Here is a 22,228-nt window from a genome sequence, read left to right on the forward strand (position 1 = left end):
ACCAGCAGACCGTTCCAGCACAGTGTTAGCTAGTGTTCATGTTTCTCTCCCTTAATCTTACGTCATGGGAAACACCAGACTCACTATTAACACTGGGCTGCTAATCCACCCTGCCTCACACACGTTTAACTAATGATATCTCAATGTGTTGATTATGCACTATCATCTCTCCCTCTCATCTCTTTCTCTCTCCTCTCTTTCTCTCCTCTCTTTCTCTACTCTACCTCCCTCTCCTTCTCTAACATATCTTCTCTCTCTCCTTCAGCCTCCAGCCAAATTCCTCCTACCAGAGATGAACATATCAGACTATGGGAAGAAGTGTGTAGTGATCGACTTGGATGAGACATTGGTACACAGCTCATTCAAGGTAAAAAATAATATATTTTTTTTTTTTTTTTAATTAAGCCCTGGTAGGCTGGTATTATCAATGTATAGTTTTCATGTTTTATGTTAGATTATTTCTGCAAAACCAATTTTCCTCTGAGACAAAGTTGAACTTGGTACTCGGCACATTGGCTGGGCTGGCCTCTCACTCAAGACTCCATCGCGCTTTGAAGAGCTATCTAATTGGTTTCTCCTGAATTCATGCCTGTCTGTCTGCTGCACAGACTGCTACACGATTCCCACTTTAATTCTCCCCTCATCAGCCTTCACCCGAGTGGTGCAGCGGTCTAAGGCACTGCATCTCAGTGCTAGAGGCGTCACTACAGACCCTGGTTCGATTCCAGGCTGTATCACAACCGGCCGTGATTGGGAGTCCCACAGGGCGGCGCACAATTTTGCCCCAGCGTCGTCCGGGTTTGGCCAACGTATGGCCGTCGTTGTAAAATAAGAATTTGTTCTTGACTGACTTGCCTAGTTAAATACAAAATAAATAGTATGTTGAATGAGGCTCATCTTGCCTTTGTCGTAATGTGTAGACTTCACCTACAGTTCCCTCTTTACATTCAGGTCCCTTAGATCCACTGCTCTCCGTCTGTTCATTGTAATCATGAAGGTTACACGTACATTAGACCGTGGATTTATAAAGTACTTCGTTCTGAGCCATATTCATTTTTCGCGTTTTAATAAACAACTAATTGACAGATGTCGGTTCAATTAGTTGTATTTCATTTGGTTTTTGTTTTTCTTCCTGAGAGCTCAGTACGCGCATTGCATTGTTTTCTCTCGAGATTGATCAGATACAGCCTGAGTTGTGCGATGTAGTAGGGAGTTGTAGTTTCCAACAAGCCAAATTCTTCATAGTTTAGCGCATAAAATGTGGTAATTAACTACAATGACCATAATCCAGTGCGCGCGCACTTGTCCGGTCTGTGTTACTTTTACGACTGCTACAGAAGAGAGAAGAATGCCCGATCATGAGGTGATATAGAGCAGCTGTTACTTAGCGATGTGTCGTGAGGTGATAGAGAGCAGCTGTTGCTTAGCGACATATCGTGATCATGTGATATAGAGCAGCTGTTGCGTAGCGACGTATCGTGATCATGTGATATAGAGCAGCTGTTGCGTAGCGACGTATCGTGAGGTGATAGAGAGCAGCTGTTGCTTAGCGACATATCGTGATCATGTGATATAGAGAAGCTGTTGCGTAGCGACGTATCGTGATCATGTGATATAGAGAGCAGCTGTTGCTTAGCGACGTATCGTGATCATGTGATATAGAGAGCAGCTGTTGCTTAGCGACATATCGTGAGGTGATATAGAGAGCAGCTGTTGCTTAGCGACGTATCGTGATCTTGAGGTAATATAGAGAGCAGCTGTTGCTTCACCAGGTGTCTCTACCTGAAAATACATGATCTGGGTGGTTGATAGTTGGTGTTCAGCAGTCATAAAAGTATGCCTTTATTACTTTGAAGAACTACTAAATAGTGATTTTGTCAGACAGCAGCTCTACAGAGATGAGATGACTTGGAATGAAATAAGTCATCAAATAAGACAAATGTAATGTATACAACAACTGAAATATATAAAGTGGTGATAAGTGATCAGCAATAATGGGCAGTCGCTCCCCTCATGGGACTTTTATTCATTGTTTTATTCTGTGTTGCAGCATTCAACCCAAATAATTGAAACCGAAATTGAAAACTAATTTTTGTTTTTTTAAGAATCGAACTGACTTCAAAAAGCATTTCTCTCTCGTCACTAAAAGCAGTCTGAGCTGCAGATAAAACAGCAGAGAGCGCGTCACCGTTTCCTTTCTCCTTTACAGACCTCTGTGTCCTCCTCAACAACTTCCAGTAGGACAGCTCCAGGATGTGTCTGCTGTGAGCTGGCAGCACTGTGTGTTTGTAAAGCAGTCAGAGTTTATAGATAACCAACTGTCCCATGTTAGAGAGTCAACAGCAGTAGAGACTGTTCTGTCCCATGTTAGAGAGTCAACAGCAGTAGACAGCAGTAGAGACTGTTCTGTCCCATGTTAGAGAGCCAACAGCAGTAGAGACTGTTCTGTTCCATGTTAGAGAGTCAACAGCAGTAGACAGCAGTAGAGACTGTTCTGTCCCATGTTAGAGAGCCAACAGCAGTAGAGACTGTTCTGTCCCATGTTAGAGAGCCAACAGCAGTAGAGACTGTTCTGTTCCATGTTAGAGAGTCAACAGCAGTAGAGACTGTTCTGTTCCATGTTAGAGTCAACAGCAGTAGAGACTGTTCTGTCCCATGTTAGAGAGTCAACAGCAGTAGAGACTGTTCTGTCCCATGTTAGAGCCAACAGCAGTAGAGACTGTTCTGTCCCATGTTAGAGCCAACAGCAGTAGAGACTGTTCTGTCCCATGTTAGAGAGTCAACAGCAGTAGAGACTGTTCTGTCCCATGTTAGAGAGTCAACAGCAGTAGAGACTGTTCTGTCCCATGTTAGAGAGTCAACAGCAGTAGAGACTGTTCTGTCCCATGTTAGAGAGTCAACAGCAGTAGAGACTGTTCTGTCCCATGTTAGAGAGTCAACAGCAGTAGAGACTGTTCTGTCCCATGTTAGAGAGTCAACAGCAGTAGAGACTGTTCTGTCCCATGTTAGAGAGTCAACAGCAGTAGAGACTGTTCTGTCCCATGTTAGAGAGCCAACAGCAGTAGAGACTGTTCTGTCCCATGTTAGAGAGCCAACAGCAGTAGAGACTGTTCTGTCCCATGTTAGAGCCAACAGCAGTAGAGACTGTTCTGTCCCATGTTAGAGAGTCAACAGCAGTAGAGACTGTTCTGTCCCATGTTAGAGAGTCAACAGCAGTAGAGACTGTTCTGTCCCATGTTAGAGAGCCAACAGCAGTAGAGACTGTTCTGTCCCATGTTAGAGAGCCAACAGCAGTAGAGACTGTTCTGTCCCATGTTAGAGAGCCAACAGCAGTAGAGACTGTTCTGTCCCATGTTAGAGAGTCAACAGCAGTAGAGACTGTTCTGTCCCATGTTAGAGAGTCAACAGCAGTAGAGACTGTTCTGTCCCATGTTAGAGAGCCAACAGCAGTAGAGACTGTTCTGTCCCATGTTAGAGAGCCAACAGCAGTAGAGACTGTTCTGTCCCATGTTAGAGAGCCAACAGCAGTAGAGACTGTTCTGTTCCATGTTAGAGAGTCAACAGCAGTAGAGACTGTTCTGTCCCATGTTAGAGAGTCAACAGCAGTAGAGACTGTTCTGTCCCATGTTAGAGAGTCAACAGCAGTAGAGGCTGTTCTGTCCCATGTTAGAGTCAACAGCAGTAGAGACTGTTCTGTCCCATGTTAGAGTCAACAGCAGTAGAGACTGTTCTGTTCCATGTTAGAGAGCCAACAGCAGTAGAGACTGTTCTGTTCCATGTTAGAGAGCCAACAGCAGTAGAGACTGTTCGGTTCCATGTTAGAGAGTCAACAGCAGTAGAGACTGTTCTGTCCCATGTTAGAGAGTCAACAGCAGTAGAGACTGTTCTGTCCCATGTTAGAGAGTCAACAGCAGTAGACAGCAGTAGAGACTGTTCTGTCCCATGTTAGAGAGTCAACAGCAGTAGAGACTGTTCTGTCCCATGTTAGAGTCAACAGCAGTAGAGACTTCTGTCCCATGTTAGATAGCCAACAGCAGTAGAGACTGTTCTGTCCCATGTTAGAGAGCCAACAGCAGTAGAGACTGTTCTGTCCCATGTTAGAGAGCCAACAGCAGTAGAGACTGTTCTGTCCCATGTTAGAGAGTCAACAGCAGTAGAGACTGTTCTGTCCCATGTTAGAGAGTCAACAGCAGTAGAGACTGTTCTGTCCCATGTTAGAGAGTCAACAGCAGTAGAGACTGTTCTGTTCCATGTTAGAGAGTCAACAGCAGTAGAGACTGTTCTGTCCCATGTTAGAGAGTCAACAGCAGTAGAGACTGTTCTGTTCCATGTTAGAGAGCCAACAGCAGTAGAGACTGTTCTGTTCCATGTTAGAGAGTCAACAGCAGTAGAGACTGTTCTGTCCCATGTTAGAGAGTCAACAGCAGTAGAGACTGTTCTGTTCCATGTTAGAGAGCCAACAGCAGTAGAGACTGTTCTGTCCCATGTTAGAGAGTCAACAGCAGTAGCAGGGATAGACTGTAGTTCACAGAGAGACTGTTGACTAACAGTGACCTTGCTTGGCCTCTGGTGTCATTATCCAGAATATCTTTCTCGTAATCCCCCTCTTCTCCTCCTCTCTTCTACTTGGTGCAGTTTCTCTCTCTCTCTCTCTGTCCTATAGTTTGTTAGAGAGAAAGGCAGAGAGAAATAGAGATTTTGTTTTGTCGGAAAAGGGGAAGGAGGAGGAGAATAATACTTAAAAGGGGCCAGGAGAAGATTCGTTTTCCTTTCTTGAAGGCGACTGAATGGCCTAATATCTATGGCACTGTGCAAGCTCTCCCTCTGCTGTATGACTGTTGTATTACACCACTGTGGAACAGTTTCTGAGACACTCTGACATGTTGTGTTTTTTTATCTCTTCTCTCTTACAGCCCATTAGCAATGCTGACTTCATAGTGCCCGTGGAGATAGATGGCACAGTTCATCAGGTACTGTAGGATCACTACTGTCTCTGTCTTTATTCACTTTTAAATCCTGCTTATTTCATTATGTGCACCGGAGTCATTAGTGTCTCCAACGGTGTTGTCAGAAATGACCAATTTTACTTTTATAGAAGACAAAATGTTAAAAAGTTTTATATTTTCACAAGTCTTTCAAAATCCGACCAAATGTTCCACTGTTGCTCCCAGTTCCTCTGAGCTCAACTCCAGAAGAAGAAGAAGAAGAAGAGGAGGAGGAGGAGGACAAAGGTTGTGACCCAGTTCAAGTAATCCAGGATAGGCTGTGTGTATCCTGGTTGGCCTATTCATGATTACTTGAACTGGGTGGCGGCTACTGGTCTGGGAAAGAGTAAGAGGAGAGCGGTCTGATTGTTTGACTTAATGTGTGTATGACCAGTGATTGTAGTTGATGTAATTCTGACTGGTTTCAGGTGTATGACCCCAAAACACTGGTTGTAGGTGTTATAGTATATGGCATTGGTTGAAGCTCAATGTTAAATTCAAATCTTCCTACTATTATATCTGTACAGGTGCACCCAGGTTAAATAACACCAACACCATTGCTTGCCTGCATAACCTTTGTGCAGTGAAAAGAAAATGCCATGCTTGCTAATAAATAAAACATTTTACCAAGCAATATAAATAAATGCTGAGTAGTGAGTGATCAACAAATGCTTCCTGTCATCACCAGACTGTCCATTTTAAATCGTGTCAAGATAATCCGTTCACGACCGCGTTTGTTTTAACGTCGTCGCCATGGGATCTGAAGGTCCTGGGTTCGCTTCTAGGAGGAGACATTATGACCATTCTTCCGTGCGTAGTTTTGACACAGTCCCGACACACACACACGATGTTAAAGAGCATCTTTGAGTACCATTGGACAGAGACTGGTGTGTTTACTACTGCGCCACCTCCTACGCTACATCCCAGGGACACGCTGCTTAATGGCAAGGTGGGAGGATTGTGTTCCCTGAAATGCGTACACCAGCTGATTGACGGAGCGCCACGACCTCTCTACACACTTTTTAAAATCTCCGGTTCTTACTGTATCCCCCAGGAGTCCCTCTCCAGGATCCCGTCTTCTGGGCTCTGGGTCTTACTGTATCCCCCAGGAGTCCCTCTCCAGGATCCCATCTTCTGGGCTCTGGGTCTTACTGTATCCCCCAGGAGTCCCTCTCCAGGATCCCGTCTTACTGTATCCCCCAGGAGTCCCTCTCCAGGATCCCGTCTTCTGGGCTCTGGGTCTTACTGTATCCCCCAGGAGACCCTCTCCAGGATCCCGTCTTACTGTATCCCCCAGGAGTCCCTCTCCAGGATCCCGTCTTCTGGGCTCTGGGTCTTACTGTATCCCCCAGGAGTCCCTCTCCAGGATCCCGTCTTCTGGGCTCTGGGTCTTACTGTATCCCCCAGGAGTCCCTCTCCAGGATCCCGTCTTCTGGGCTCTGGGTCTTACTGTATCCCCCAGGAGTCCCTCTCCAGGATCCCGTCTTCTGGGCTCTGGGTCTTACTGTATCCCCCAGGAGTCCCTCTCCAGGATCCCGTCTTACTGTATCCCCCAGGAGTCCCTCTCCAGGATCCCGTCTTCTGGGCTCTGGGTCTTACTGTATCCCCCAGGAGACCCTCTCCAGGATCCCGTCTTACTGTATCCAGGTCCCAGGAGTCCCAGGAGTCCCTCTCCAGGATCCCGTCTTCTGGGCTCTGGGTCTTACTGTATCCCCCAGGAGTCCCTCTGCAGGATCCCGTCTTACTGTATCCCCCAGGAGACCCTCTGCAGGATCCCGTCTTACTGTATCCCCCAGGAGTCCCTCTCCAGGATCCCGTCTTCTGGGCTCCGGGTCTTACTGTATCCCCCAGGAGTCCCTCTCCAGGATCCCGTCTTACTGTATCCCCCAGGAGTCCCTCTCCAGGATCCCGTCTTCTGGGCTCTGGGTCTTACTGTATCCCCCAGGAGTCCCTCTCCAGGATCCCGTCTTACTGTATCCCCCAGGAGTCCCTCTCCAGGATCCCGTCTTCTGGGCTCTGGGTCTTACTGTATCCCCCAGGAGACCCTCTCCGGGATCAGGTCTTGCTGTTTCCTGTGAGGATCAAACACTGAACTCACTCCTGTTACCATCCCCAAATATACAGGAGTCCTTTCCTCCCCTAGTCTCTTCCCTGTGTGTTGCCCTTCTGGCAGCATTATGGGACTTGAACAGCTGGTGAGCAATCAGCCCTTGATTACTCACCGATCCCCAATCAGCCCCAATTAGTCCTGGCCAGAGAGCCCGTCGTGACCTGGCACGTCCAGCAGATGGAGCCATCGCCTCGTGATGTATCCTCCGTCTGTCAGCAGGCCTCGACGAGTCTCCCCCTGGTGGCTGACCTGCTGTACGCCACAGTATGTAAACAGTGAGTGGGAAGGCTACATGGTGACTCTTGTGTGTATTTTCCAGGAACTTCCTCCTTCCTCATATTGTCTTGTTAAAAGAGAGCTGGAACATTTACCCTGATTTCTCCTTATTGGCTTAAATGGTTTTCTGTTGTGGTTTTTTTTTCCCCCCCCCCCCTTCTCTCTGGAAAATCAGCTGTTCATGTTAAATAAATACGAACAACTGCATTATTTCTGTTGCCATTTGTTATTTTTGTGTACTTTTTACTTGACTTGTATTGCTGTATTATAATGTTGTGTAATGATGTTGTGTTTCACACCTTCTGGTGTAAAAACCAAGGAAATTAGATGATTAGGCTGTTTTGAGAAGTTTTGAATCCGAAACAACCTGCATTCACACTGTTTGAAGTGCAATAGACCAACATGCAGTAGGTTCAGTAGTAGGTCAAAGCTGTGTGCTGAAAACCTTGGCAGAGCATGAGTGGGGTAGGCATTGTGGTGCTCATGTGAATTTCCATTGTTTTCCTGCTTCAGACAAATGCCTACTTCTCACATAAAACACGTGTTTTTTTTGTTTTGAATCATCCTATATTAATCTGTGGTTGCAGGTGTACGTGCTGAAGAGACCTCATGTGGATGAGTTCCTGCAGAAGATGGGAGAGCTGTTTGAATGTGTTCTCTTCACGGCTAGTCTCGCAAAGGTACTTTCAACAACTAATCCTTTGTCACTTGTCTGACATACTCTGGTAGTTTACTATAGGGAATAGGGTGCATACTCGAGTAGTCTACTATAGGGAATAGGGTGCATCCTCTAGTAGTCCACTATAGGGAATAGGGTGCATACTCGAGTAGTCTACTATAGGGAATAGGGTGCATCCTCTAGTAGTCCACTATAGGGAATAGGGTGCATCCTCTAGTAGTCCACTATAGGGAATAGGGTGCATACTCGAGTAGTCCACTATAGGGAATAGGGTGCATCCTCTAGTAGTCCACTATAGGGAATAGGGTGCATACTCGAGTAGTCTACTATAGGGAATAGGGTGCATCCTCTAGGTGTCCACTATAGGGAATAGGGTGCATACTCGAGTAGTCTACTATAGGGAATAGGGTGCATCCTCTAGTAGTCCACTATAGGGAATAGGGTGCATACTCGAGTAGTCTACTATAGGGAATAGGGTGCATCCTCTAGTAGTCCACTATAGGGAATAGGGTGCATCCTCTAGTAGTCCACTATAGGGAATAGGGTGCATACTCGAGTAGTCTACTATAGGGAATAGGGTGCATCCTCTAGTAGTCCACTATAGGGAATAGGGTGCATCCTCTAGTAGTCCACTATAGGGAATAGGGTGCATACTCGAGTAGTCTACTATAGGGAATAGGGTGCATCCTCTAGTAGTCCACTATAGGGAATAGGGTGTATCCTCTAGTAGTCCACTATAGGGAATAGGGTGCATACTCTAGTAGTCCACTATAGGGAATAGGGTGCATCCTCTAGTAGTCCACTATAGGGAATAGGGTGCATACTCTAGTAGTCTACTATAGGGAATAGGGTGCATACTCTAGTAGTCTACTATAAGGAATAGGGTGCATACTCTAGTAGTCTACTATAGGGAATAGGGTGCATACTCTAGTAGTCTACTATAGGGAATAGGGTGCATCCTCTAGTAGTCCACTATAAGGAATAGGGTGCATACTCTAGTAGTCTACTATAGGGAATAGGGTGTATACTCTAGTAGTCCACTATAGGGAATAGGGTGCATACTCTAGTAGTCAACTATAGGGAATCGGGTACATACTCTTAGTAGTCCACTACAGGGAATAGGGTGCGTACTCTAGTAGATTACTATAGGGAATAGGGTGCATACTCTAGTAGTCCACTATAGGGAATAGGGTGCGTACTCTTGTAGTTCACTATAGGGAATAGGGTACATACTCTAGTAGTCCACTATAGGGTGCATACTCTAGTAGTCCACTATAGGGAATAGGGTGTATACTCTGTCGACTACAATAGGGTGCATACTCTAGTAGTCCACTATAGGGAATAGGGTGCGTACTCTTGTAGTTCACTATAGGGAATAGGGTACATACTCTAGTAGTCCACTATAGGGTGCATACTCTAGTAGTCCACTATAGGGAATAGGGTGTATACTCTGTCGACTACAATAGGGTGCATACTCTAGTAGACCACTATAGGGAATAGGGTGCATACTCTAGTAGTCCACTGAAGGGAATAGGGTGTATAGTCTAGTAGTCCATTATAGGGAATAGGGTGCATACTCTAGTAGTCTACTATAGGGAATAGGATGCATACTCTAGTAGTCCACTATAGGGAATAGGATGCATACTCTGGTAGACTACTATAGGGAATAGGGTGCATACTCTAGTAGTCCACTGAAGGGAATAGGGTGTATAGTCTAGTAGTCCATTATAGGGAATAGGGTGCATACTCTAGTAGTCTACTATAGGGAATAGGATGCATACTCTAGTAGTCCACTATAGGGAATAGGGTGCATACTCTAGTAGTCTACTATAGGGAATAGGGTGCATACTCTAGTAGTCCACTTTAGGGAATAGGGTGAATACTATACTAGTCCAATGTAGGGAATAGGGTGCATACTCTAGTAGTCTACTATAGGGTGAATACTCTAGTAGTCCACTATAGGGAATAGGGTGCATTCTCTAGTAGTCTACTATAGGGAATAGGGTGCATAATCTGTAGACTACAATAGGGAATAAGGTCCATACTCTTGTAGTCCACTCTAGGGAGTAGGGTGCATACTCTAGTAGTCCATTATAATGAATAGGGTGCATGCTCTAGTAGTCTACTATAGGGAATAGGGTGCATACTCTAGTAGTCCACTATAGAGAATAGGGTGCATACTCTAGTAGTCAACTATAGGGTGCATACTCTAGTAGTCCACTATAGAGTATAGGGTGCATACTCTAGTAGTCAACTATAGGGTGCATACTCTAGTAGTCCACTATAGGGAATAGGGTGCATACTCTAGTAGTCCACTATAGGGAATAGGGTGCATACTCTAGTAGTCAAATATAGGGTGCATACTCTAGTAGTCCATTATAATGAATAGGGTGCATGCTCTAGTAGTCCACTATAGGGAATAGGGTGTATACTCTAGTAGTCCACTCTAAGGAATAGGGTGCATACTCTAGTAGTCCACTATAGGGAATAGGGTGCATACTCTAGTAGTAAGGAATAGGGTGCCATTTGGGACATGGCTCTGTTCTCATTGTTTAGGTTTCTGTTTCTTCTGTCCCACCTCCTGTCTTCTGCTCTTCCTGTGTTAATATCTGCTCTTCCTGTGTTAATATCTATCTACTCCCTCCTTTTCTTCCTGCGTTAATATCTATCTACTCCCTCCTTTTCTTCCTGTGTTAATATCTATCTACTCCCTCCTTTTCTTCCTGTGTTAATATCTATCTACTCCCTCCTTTTCTTCCTGTGTTAATATCTATCTACTCCCTCCTTTTCTTCCTGTGTTAATATCTATCTACTCCCTCCTTTTCTTCATGTGTTAATATCTATCTACTCCCTCCTTTTCTTCCTGTGTTAATATCTATCTACTCCCTCCTCTTGTCCATCTCTTTGAGCCGATCTCTGTCTGGGCAAGTGTCAACTGTCTGTGTGGTAAATGAGCGTCTCCCATTTTCAAAGTTTCCTACCCTTCAGTAGTGGGATCTCCCTGTCCTACGGAGACTACCAACCATGTCAGTAAGCAGCTGCATTAAATCACTAAGATGTGCTAGTCTAGCCTGCGTACCAGTCTGTTTGTGCCATCATGTCACTCCTTTTCGTGCAAAAGGTTTGATAGCATGATTGCACTAACAGGCTAGTTAATGGTAGTTGTAACACGGTAGCTTCAGAGCTTCCTGCTTCCATCACTGTACAGTGTCTTCTTTGACCTTTTGATGTCTGACCCCTGACCTGTAGTAGTAACCTTTTTGACCCGTGTGTGTCCAGTATGCTGACCCTGTGGCGGATCTTCTGGACCAATGGGGTGTGTTCCGAGCCCGTCTGTTCCGGGAGTCATGTGTGTTTCACCGGGGGAACTATGTTAAGGACCTAAGCAGGCTGGGTAGAGAGCTCAGTAACGTCATCATACTGGACAACTCTCCTGCCTCCTACATCTTCCACCCCGAGAACGCTGTGAGTTCGCTAGTTACACCTCTGTGTGTGTGTGGCAGACAACTCTCCTGCCACTGGCCTCATGATCTTCCTTTGGAGCTACTGACTCCGCCTAGGTTTTTACTCCAGCCCTGCTCTAACACACGCTGATCTAGACGTTGATCACTTGAATCAGGTGTGTTTAGTGCAGGGCCGGAACCAAAAGTCATTACACACAGTAGATCCAACTGAACCAGCATGTGCGGTCTGTCTCCTCAGGTGCCGGTCCAGTCGTGGTTTGATGATCTAAGCGACACAGAGCTACAGGACCTGCTGCCCTTCTTCGAGGGCCTGAGCAGAGAGGAAGAGGTGTATGGTGTGTTGCAGAACCTCCGGGGCAGGTAGCACCAGGGTAACCCCATCTTCCTCTTTTCTCTCTCTCTCTCTCTCTCTCTTTCTCTCTTTCTCTCTCACTCTGCCTCTTTAACGACACACCATCGCTCAGGCTTCGACAGATTTCCCGGCCTCCGGCCCCTAGGGGCAACCTGGAGTCACACTGTGGATTGTAGTGTGTAACCCAACACCAGACACCCCAAACAGTACACCTCTCTCCGCTATGGTATCCTCCCCTAGAGGCTGGGGGCTCACTGTAGTCAGAGTGGAGAATACTCCAACTCCCATGGAGCACAGTGGCGGAACCAGGAAGCTCGACTGTGACATCATCGGTTAGAAGATTTGTATGGAGCGGCAGAATGCGTTTTTGATTCGAGGGAATGGACGCAAAGGAAGAAACTCTAGTCTTGTGTTGTGACACCGACTAACAGGCAGAGTTGTTACTTTTAACCAAAAATCTATATTTTGAGTGGAAATGTTTTTTTTTTTTTTGTTGTTGTTGTGAAGATAACCGATAAATTCAGTCTGAGTATTAGGTCCTTGTATTGTTGCTATGCATCAGGCAGTGTCTGGTAGTTTGAAAGGACTGTGATTTTACTGTTTTCCTTTTCTTACCGAAATGAAGTGCCTTGTTTGAATGTGGTTATGAGGAGATATTTTGTACATGGCATATTTTCAGAATACTTCTTCAGTCTTTTTATTGAATTCTGTCTATACTTTAAAATGGAGACCGCTATGATTCTTTATAACAAACCACTGGTGTTATTTTAGGAGGTTGTCATACCTTGTATTGGTTACACGTTATATTCTCTTCTTTTTGACACCATATAAGCGTTTTATTTTCTCTTTATCTTGCTGTCTTCACTATACCTTAGAATAGTGTATTATGGTTAATTTGTTTTAAGAAGCAAAGGAATATGTAACTTTCTACATAGCAATTAGGCTGAATTTTGGTAAAAACATCCTGAACCATAGTTGAATTTGTGCCAACATTTCTCAATGTATTTCTTTTATTCGTTTTTGCCAAAAAGTGATTTCAATAGTTAAAATCTAAGTTGGGGTTTAGCTCTGTCTATTTTAAGGAGTTTTGCCAGTTAACGAATGCCATTCAGTTATGTTTTGAAGTGAATGAATCCTACTTTGTTAGCAATCCAGTTAATTATTTTAGTCTGCTAGTTTTTAACTTTATCATTTTATTTCTGCACATGGATATAAGTCTAGCAACAAACAAGAAATATCCTTCGGGAGGCGGTAACCCCTACAAATCCCCCCCCCCCAGTGGTAAACTGTTGCCATGGTATCCCTCTCATTGTTTCCAGTGATCTGAATTACGTCCCAAATGGCACCCTATTCCCTATTTAGTGCACTACTGTTGACCATGGTCCAAAGTAGTGCACGACATTGGAGTTAGGGTGTAGTTTGGGATGCGGTCCTGATGTTGTACAGTATTCTAATGGGTAGAGTGCCATGTTTCTCCTCACCGCAGTGCCTGACTTGAGTCCTGAGGACACACACGGAAACAGTACTGTAACCATGGGCAATAACTTTCAGGAGACTCAACCTGGGTCAGTGTTAGGACAGAGTGTTTGTTTTTCCCCCGTACCATGTGACCTGATCAGGAAATACTCTGGCCCCATTGTTATTGGCTATAACTAGGGCCTGTTGTTATTGGCTATTACTAGGGCCTGTTGTTATTGGCTATTACTAGGGCCTGTTGTTATTGGCTATTACTAGGGCCTGTTGTTATTGGCTATTACTTGGGCCTGTTGTTATTGGCTATTACTTGGGCCTGTTGTTATTGGCTATTACTAGGGCCTGTTGTTATTGGCTATTACTAGGGCCTGTTGTATTAATTTATTTTGGCGCGTTACAAAATACAATACAAATTCAACAATTTACAAATACATTTTCAAGAAAAAACAGTCACATTCCTCAGCAAGGTGGTCCCCATTCAACATGTTGAACTGCCGAGAGGCACCAGAACATCCTGTTGTAGAGACTCTGTAGGTTGTTCCATACATGGACATCCTGTTGTAGACAACTCTGTAGGTTGTTCCATACATGGACATCCTGTTGTAGAGAACTCTGTAGGTTGTTCCATACATGGACATCCTGTTGTAGAGAACTCTGTAGGTTGTTCCATACATGGACATCCTGTTGTAGAGAACTCTGTAGGTTGTTCCATACATGGAATTCAAAAGAAACTAAAAGCTGGTTGACTTGACTCTCTGATCTGATTAGGTTAGGGAAAACTCCTGTCTCTCCCATCTCATTGTGTAGGAGTCTGAACAGTGAATGCAGGTTCTGTTGTAACACTCTGGGCACTGCTAAAGGACCGCAGGATACCTCGGCATGGTAATAATGCCTTAAAGCAATTCTCCGTCATGAATCCCAAGGTATCTAGTCTAGCTATAACATCATAGACCAGGAAGAAACACAATGTCCTGACCAATGGGTAAAAGCAGCAGGTGGTCACGTGATCATCTGCTGGGTGTCGACGGTTGGTGCGATTAGTTCGAGAAATGGAACAGAAAATGATGATCTGTTCAGAAGCAATAGGACGGTCACCCGCTGCGTTTAATGGTTGGCACAGTGATTTTGGTAGGCAGGCTACTGTTGGTAGCTCCTATGGGATCTTGGTGTACCATATTGTCAACCTGTGGTTGTTGACATGGACATTTTAATAATAATGTTTGTGTATTATTGCTGATGATTGGGGTGTCATGCTTTCAATATGTTACTTGTTTGTAATGCAATGAATGCTCTTTAGTGTAATAGAAAGTGTTACTGGGTTTCACCTCTCTGTCTCTCTCTCTCTGTGTGTCTCTCTCTCTCTCTGTGTCTCTCTCTCTCTCTCTGTGTCTCTCTCTCTGTTTCTCTCTCTCTCTCTGTGTCTCTCTCTGTCTCTCTCTGTCTCTCTCTGTCTCTCTCTCTCTCTCTCTCTCTCTCTCTCTCTCTCTCTCTCTCTGAAACTGTTGTTCATATCATTGTGATATTTTTCTAGTTACCTTTGTCAGTATTTGGTTTTGAAAAAGTTGCCCATTTTACCCATGTTTATCCAGCTGGTGTTTTTAATTTGTCTTCTCTCAGCACGGCAACGTCTCTCTCTCTCTCTGTGATGACTAACATCTCTAGCACACTTTGAGAAAACAGGTGTTGGTGACGACATCTATTGAATTACGTTTTCAATCAGAACTCTTTTACCTCACATTACAGTACCAGTCAAAAGTTTGGACACAGCTACTCATTCAAGGGTTTTTCTTTATTTGTACTATTTTCTACATTGTAGAATAATAGTGACGACATCAAAACTATGAAATAACCCATATGGAATCATGTAGTAACCAAAAAAGTGTTAAACAAATCAAAATATATTTTATATTTGAGATTCTTCAAAGTAGCCACCCTTTGCCTTGATGACAGATTTGCACACTCTTGGCATTCTCTCAACCAGTTTTTCATTCACTCATCCCAAACCATCTCAATTGGGTTGAGGTCGGGTGATTGTGGAGGCCAGGCCATCTGATACAGCACTCCATCACTCTCCTTCTTGGTTAAATGGGGTCATTGTCCTGTTGAAAAAAACAAATGATAGACCCACTAAGCTCAAACCAGATGGGATGGCGTTTCCCTGCAGAGTGATGTGGTAGCCATGCTGGTTAAGTATGCCTTGAATTCTAAATAAATCACTGACAGTGTCACCATCAAAGCACCCCTACAGCATCACACCTCCATCCTTCACGGTTGGAACCACACATGCAGAGATCATCCGTTCAACGGTTGGAACCAAAAATCTCACATTTTTGGTCTGCAATTTCTGAGACTGATAACTCTCTCATGAACTTATCCTCTGCAACAGAGGTAACTCTGTGTCTTCCTTTCCTGTGGCGGTCCTCATAAGAGCCTGTTTCATTATAGTGCGACTGCACTTTAAGAAACTTTCAAAGTTCTTGACATTTTCCGGATTTACTGACCTTCATGTCTTCAAGTAATGATGGACCTGTCGTTTCTCTTTGCAGATTTGAGCTGTTCTTGCCATAATATGGACTTTGGTGTTTTACCAAATAGGGCTATCTTCTGTATATCACCGCTAACTTCTCACAAGACAACTGTATCAAACGTATTAAGAAGGAAAGAAATTCCACAAATGAACTTTTAACAAGACACACCTGTTAATTTAAATGCATTCCAGGTGACTACCTCATGAAGCTGGTTGAGAGAATGCCAAGAGTGTGCAAAGCTGTCATCAAGGCAAAGGGTGGCTACTTTGAAGAATCTCAAATATAAAATATATTTTGATTTAACACTTTTTTGGTTACTATATGATTCCACGTGTTATTTCATAGTTTTGACATCTTCGCTATTATTCTACAATGTAGAAAATCTTTTTTTTATATAAAGAAAACCCCTTGAATGATTAGTTACTGTACATGAAGACTAGGTGTATGCATGATGTGTCAGACACTGCATTCAGTCACACACGATCACACACCTCCTTGTTTAACACAGTCTTCTACCAGTCTCCGATTTCAACTCACAGGGAAGTTCAGTTGGTATTCTTTGTCAGATTATTTGTGTTACTTTCTCTTCTAATTGGTGTACTTTTGAGTGTCCATGTTTTTGTTTTCACCCTGTACTCTCCACACTATCAACATTTCTTTGCCGTCTTTCAATTGTAATAAAATGTTAATTGCAACCCATACCTTCATACCGCATATTTATTTCATGCCCTACAAACCCATACCGTTCCCTACCAACCCATACCGTTCCCTACCGACCCATACCGTTCCCTACCAACCCATACCTTCATACCGCATATTTATTTCATGCCCTACCAACCCATACCGTTCCCTACCTACCCATACCGGCCCCTAACGACACATACCGGCCCCTACCAACCCATACCTTCATACCGCATATTTATTTCATGCCCTACCAACCCATACCGTTCCCTACCGACCTATACCGATCCCTACCAACCCATACCTTTCCCTACCGACCCATACCGTTCCCTAACGACACATACCGGCCCCTAACGACACATAACGGCCCCTAACAACACATAGCCGGCCCATACTAGCCCATACCGGCCCTTACCAGCTACCAACCTATACCTTCAGGCATGACTTGTGATATTGATTTGTCAGTTGTGATTAATATATTGCTAAACAGTTTAAAGCTAAGGTAAGGCTAGACGAGACATTGTTTGATTGAAGCAAAAGGATCGTCAGAGAAGACTGAAGTGACCGAGAGATCTGGGCCTGTATTTAGTGTCGAGTACTAGTGCTGATCTAGGATCAGGTCCCCATTCTTGTTGATTATTGATTTTTAAAAGGTTAAACTGATTTCTAGATCAGCACTCCTCCTGTGAGACTGAATAACTGTGGTGACTCCATCTGAGTCTCAAACCCCAGCAGGTTAGAGAGGGACATTGCTGTACAATATTTATTTTTTTAAATTTATTACAGTAATTATGATTTTGGAGCATATTTTCTTCCTCGTCACAATAAAACACCTTTTTAAGAAAATAAGAAGTCGTGGGGTTTTTTTTTGCACTTTTTTTTTCTCAATTGATTGATAAGCCCTTGGCAAGTTGAATCGGTTTTCACTAAATGACGGACGATTTAAGTATAAGTACAAAAGATTATCAACACCTGCTCTTTGCATGACAGACTATCCAGGTGAAAGCTATGACCCCCTTATTGACGTCCCTTGTTAAATCCACTTCAATCAGTGTAGACCACAGGAGGTTGGTGGCACCTTAATTGGGGAGGACAAGCTCGTGGTAATGGCTGGAATGGTATCAAGTACTTGAAAGACGAGGTTTCCATGTGTTTTAATGCCTTTCCATTCGCTTCGTTCCAGCCATTACTATGAGCCGTCCTCTCCTCAGCATCCTCCACTGGCGAAGATGAAGAGGAGGAGACAGACGGGTGTAAGAAGGATATTTAAGCCTTGAGATATGGGTTGTGTAGGCCTATTTGTGATTGGGCAAGACAAAATATTGAAGTACCTTTTTTGAATAGGGTATGGTAGTAGGTGCCAGGCACACCAGTTTGTCAAGAACTGCAACGCTGCTGAGTTTCCTGTGTGTATCAAGAATGGTCCAACACCCAATGGACATCGAGCCAAATTGATACAACTGGGAAGCATTGGAATCAATATGTGCCACCATCCCCGTGGAACACTTTGGACACCTAAGAGTTGATGACCTGACTAATTGATGGGGAGGCAACTCAATATTAGGAATAATCTTAAGGGCAGAGTGGGGAGTTGAGGGACTACACGGTTACACAGTGCCAGCTTGATGTGTTTTTGTCGACTAGAGTCAGTGGTACCCAACTCTACATTGTCTAATACTTACGTGACCCATGGAACACAGTAAGTAATATAATATTTAATGAGTGCAATTCCTCACACTCGACACTCATAATTAGTACAGATATTTGGTAGTAACGGTTGAATAAAAAGACATTTGATTAACTGTGAATTACTGACACCAACTGATAGCACAAACAATTAATTTGTTTTCTTAATTTATCAGAGATTGCATTTTCCCAGAACAAATTAAACATGTACATATTATACTTGGTTGATATCACATACAGTGCATTTAGAAAGTATTCAGACCACTTGACCTTTTTCCACATTTTGTTAAGTTACAGCCTTATTCTAAAAGGGATACCATTTGTTTTGTGTTCTCATCAGTCGACGCACAATACCCCATAATGACAAAGCAAAAAACAGGTTTTTAGACGTTTTTGCAAGTTTATTACAAATAAAAAAAACTAATCACGTTTACATAAGTATAAGTATTCAGACCCTTGACTCAGTACTTTCTTGAAGTACCTTTGGCAGTGATTACAGCCTCGAGTCTTGTGTAGGACGCTACAAGCTTGGCACACATGTATTTGTGTAGTTTCTCTTATTCTTCTCTGCAGATCCTCAAGCTCTGTCAGGTCTCCGGAGATGTTCGATCGGGTTTAAGTCTGGGCTCTGGCTGGGCCACTCAAGGACATTGAGACTTGTCCCGAAGCCACTCCTGCATTGTCTTGGCTGTGTGCTCAGAGTCATTGTCCTGTTGGAAGGTGAACCTTTGCCCCAGTCTGAAGTCCTGAGCGCTCTGGAGCAGGTTTTCATCAAGGATCCCTCTGTACTTTGCTCTGTTCATCTTTCCCTCGATCCTGACTAGTCTCCCAGTCCCTGCCGCTGAAAAACATCCCTACAGCATGATGCTGCCACCACCAGGCTTCACCGTAGGGATGGTGCCAGGTTTCCTCCAGACGTGACAAAGAGTTCAATCTTGGTTTCATCAGACCAGATAATATTGTTTCTCATGGTCTGGGAGTCTTTAGGGGCCTTTTGGCAAACTCCAAGTGGGCTGTCATGTGCTTTTTACTGAGGAGTGGCTTCCATCTGGCCACTCTACCATAAAATCCTGATTAGTGTAGTGCTGCAGAGATAGTGTGGAAGGCTCTCCCATCTCCACAGAGGAACTCTGGAGCTCTGTCATGGTGACCATTGGGTTCTTGGTAACCTCCCTGACCAAGGCCCTTCTCCCCTATTGCTCAGTTTGGCTGGGGGGCCAGCTCCAGGAAGAGTTTTGGTGGTTCCAATCTTCTTCAATTTAAGAATTGGGCTCCCGAGTGGTGCGGCGATCTAAGGCACTGCATCTAAGTGCAAGAGGCATCACTACAGTCCATGGTTTGAATCCAGGCTGTATCACATCCGGCTATGATTCGGAATCCCATAGGGCGGCGCACAATTGGCCCAGAGTCGTCCGGGTTTGGCGGGGGTAGGCCGTCATTGAAAATTTGGGGCGGCAGGTAGCCTAGTGGTTAGAGCGTTGGGCCAGTAACCAAAAGGTTGCTAGATCAAATCTCTGAGCTGACAAGGTAAAAATCTGTCTTTCTGCCCCCCCGAACAAGGCAGTTATCCCACTGTTCCTAGGCTGTCATTGTAAATAAGAATTTGTTTGTAACTGACTTGCCTAGTTAAATAAAGTTTACATTTAAAAAAAGAATGATGTAGGCCACTGTGTTCTTGGGGAAATTCAATGTTGCAGAATTTTTTTGTTACCCTTCCCCAGATCTGACACAATCCTGTCTCAGAGCTTGGTTTTTGCTCTGACATGCACTGTCAACTCTGGGACCTTTTATATAGACAGGTCTGTGCCTTTTCAAATCATGTCCAATCATTTGAATTTTCCACAGGTGGACTCCAATCAAGTTGTAGAAACATCTCAAGGATGATCAATGGAAACAGGACGCACCTGAGCTCAATGTCGAGTCTCATAGCAAAGGGTTTGAATACTTGGGTAAATAAGGTATTTCTTGTTTGTTTTTTTAATTAAATCAAATTAGCAAAAATTTCAACCTGTTTTTACTTTGTCATTTGGTATTGTGTGTAGATTGATGAAGGAAAACATTTCTTTCTGTAACATAACAAAATGTGGCAAAAGTCAAGGGGTCTGAATACTTTCCGAATGGACTGTATACAATGTGGATATTGATTCATAACAATAAAAATGCTTTTTGTAAAAAAAATTATCTTGTCTGTTTGTTGGTTTCAAATACTGTTCATTCAATGAATTATCTTAAAATTATAATTTGAATACCTTGATTTAAATAAACTCATTATACAACACAGAAAATAAATGGTGGACATAAAAAATAAAAAAATACAACGATCCAAAATGAAAAGTGTTTTAACACTATAATAATACAGAGTATACAAAAACAATGGTTTGTATAACCCCTGTGATGGGATAGTTTGATAAACTTGTTCATTTGTCACAATTCCCTAAAATACTAGTACAAAAAAACTCAAATGGAGTTCTACTGTTACAGATAATCTTCTTGCCTATTCGATAAGCTAATTATAATTATTTTACAAAAAGGGGAGGATGTCCTCTGGGCCCAGACCGACCCCTAGCCCCGCCTCCCTAGGGCCCAATCCCAAACCAACCCCTAGCCCCGCCTCCCTAGGGCCAAATCCCAAACCAACCCCTAGCCCCTCCTACCTAGGACACATATTCAATCATTTCAGATCCACTTTAGTGCCCTAGGGTGTAGTGGTATAGGGCTGAAGGTCTGTTTGGGACTGGACGATAGTCACAGTGGTGATTATGGCACATTCGGACAGGGATTGTTTTAGGCATCCATGATCATGATGTGTACGAACAGTCCTGCTGAGGGAAGGGGGTCTCCTTCCTTGTTGAGTAACGGCACGTGTCTGTATCCTAAACGGAGAGAAGGGTCTCAGTCAATGAACAGTCAGTGTGTATACAGTACCAGTCAAAAGTTTGGACACCTACTAATTCAAGAGTTTTTCCTTTATTTTTTACTATTTTCTACATTGTAGAATAATAGTGAAAACTATGAAATATGGAATCATGTAGTAACCAAAAAAGTGTTAAACAAATATTCATATATTTTATATTTGAGATTCTTCAAAGTATGCACCCTTTGCCTTGATGACAGATTTGCACACTCTTGGCATTCTCTCAACCAGCTTCATGAGGTAGTCACCTGGAATGCATTTCAATGAACAGTTGTGCCTTGTTAAAAGTTCATTTGGGGAATTTCTTTCCTTCTTAATGTAATGCGTTTGAGCCAATCAGTTGTGTTATGACAAGGAAGAGGTGGTATACAGAAGATAGCCCTATTTGGTAAAATATCAAGTCCATATTATGGCAAGAACAGCTTAAATGAGCAAAGATAAATTACAGTCCATCATTAGTTTAAGGCATGAAGGTTAGTTAATCCAGAAAATTTCAAGAACTTTGAAAGTTTCTTCAAGTGCAGTCGCAAAAACCATCAAGCGCTATCATTAAACTGGCTCTCATGAGGACCGCCACAGGAAAGGAAGGCCCAGAGTTACCTCTGCAGCAGAGGATACGTTTATTAGAGTTAACTGCACTTCAAATAAATGCTTCACAGACTTCAAGTAACAGACACATCTCAACATCAACTGTTCAGAGGAGATTGTGTGAATCAGGTCTTCATGGTCAAATTGCTGCAAAGAAACCACTACTAAAGGACACCAATGAGAAGAAGAGACTTGCTTGGACATTAGACTGGTGGATATCTGTCCTTTTGTCTGATGAGTCCAAATTTGAGATTTTTGGTCCCAACCGCCATGTCTTTGTTTGACGCAGAGTAGGTGAACAGAGGATCTCATCATGTGTGTTTCCCATCGTGAAGGATGGAGGAGGAGGTTTGATGGTGTTGGGGAACTTTTCTGGTGACACTGTCTGTGATTTATTTAGAATTCAAGGCACACTTAACCAGCATGGCTACCACAGAATTCTGCAGCGATACGCCATCCCATCTGGTTTGCACTTATTTATTTTTTTATGTA

At 43.6% G+C, this 22,228-nt stretch overlaps 1 protein-coding gene and 1 pseudogene across 2 annotated transcripts in view; one reads left to right on the forward strand and one right to left on the reverse strand.

Annotated features, from left to right (window-relative positions):
* The window catches only part of LOC135509144 (CTD small phosphatase-like protein), a 50,194-nt gene extending 33,628 nt beyond the window's left edge, over positions 1-16,566 (forward strand). For both annotated transcript variants that reach the window (XM_064929549.1, XM_064929556.1), the window contains 5 exons: positions 266-367; positions 4,914-4,970; positions 7,959-8,051; positions 11,330-11,515; positions 11,753-16,566. In XM_064929549.1, coding sequence (XP_064785621.1) covers positions 266-367; positions 4,914-4,970; positions 7,959-8,051; positions 11,330-11,515; positions 11,753-11,878 — 564 coding nt within the window. In that variant the 3' untranslated portion in view covers positions 11,879-16,566. The remainder of the gene's footprint in view (positions 1-265; positions 368-4,913; positions 4,971-7,958; positions 8,052-11,329; positions 11,516-11,752) is intronic.
* A 1,682-nt stretch (positions 16,567-18,248) lies between these two features.
* LOC135509135 (1-phosphatidylinositol 4,5-bisphosphate phosphodiesterase delta-1-like) overlaps positions 18,249-22,228 on the reverse strand; it is a 43,461-nt pseudogene continuing 39,481 nt past the window's right edge.

This window comes from Oncorhynchus masou, chromosome 3 (genome assembly GCF_036934945.1).
Source record: "Oncorhynchus masou masou isolate Uvic2021 chromosome 3, UVic_Omas_1.1, whole genome shotgun sequence".
Taxonomy (NCBI): Eukaryota; Metazoa; Chordata; class Actinopteri; order Salmoniformes; family Salmonidae; genus Oncorhynchus; species Oncorhynchus masou.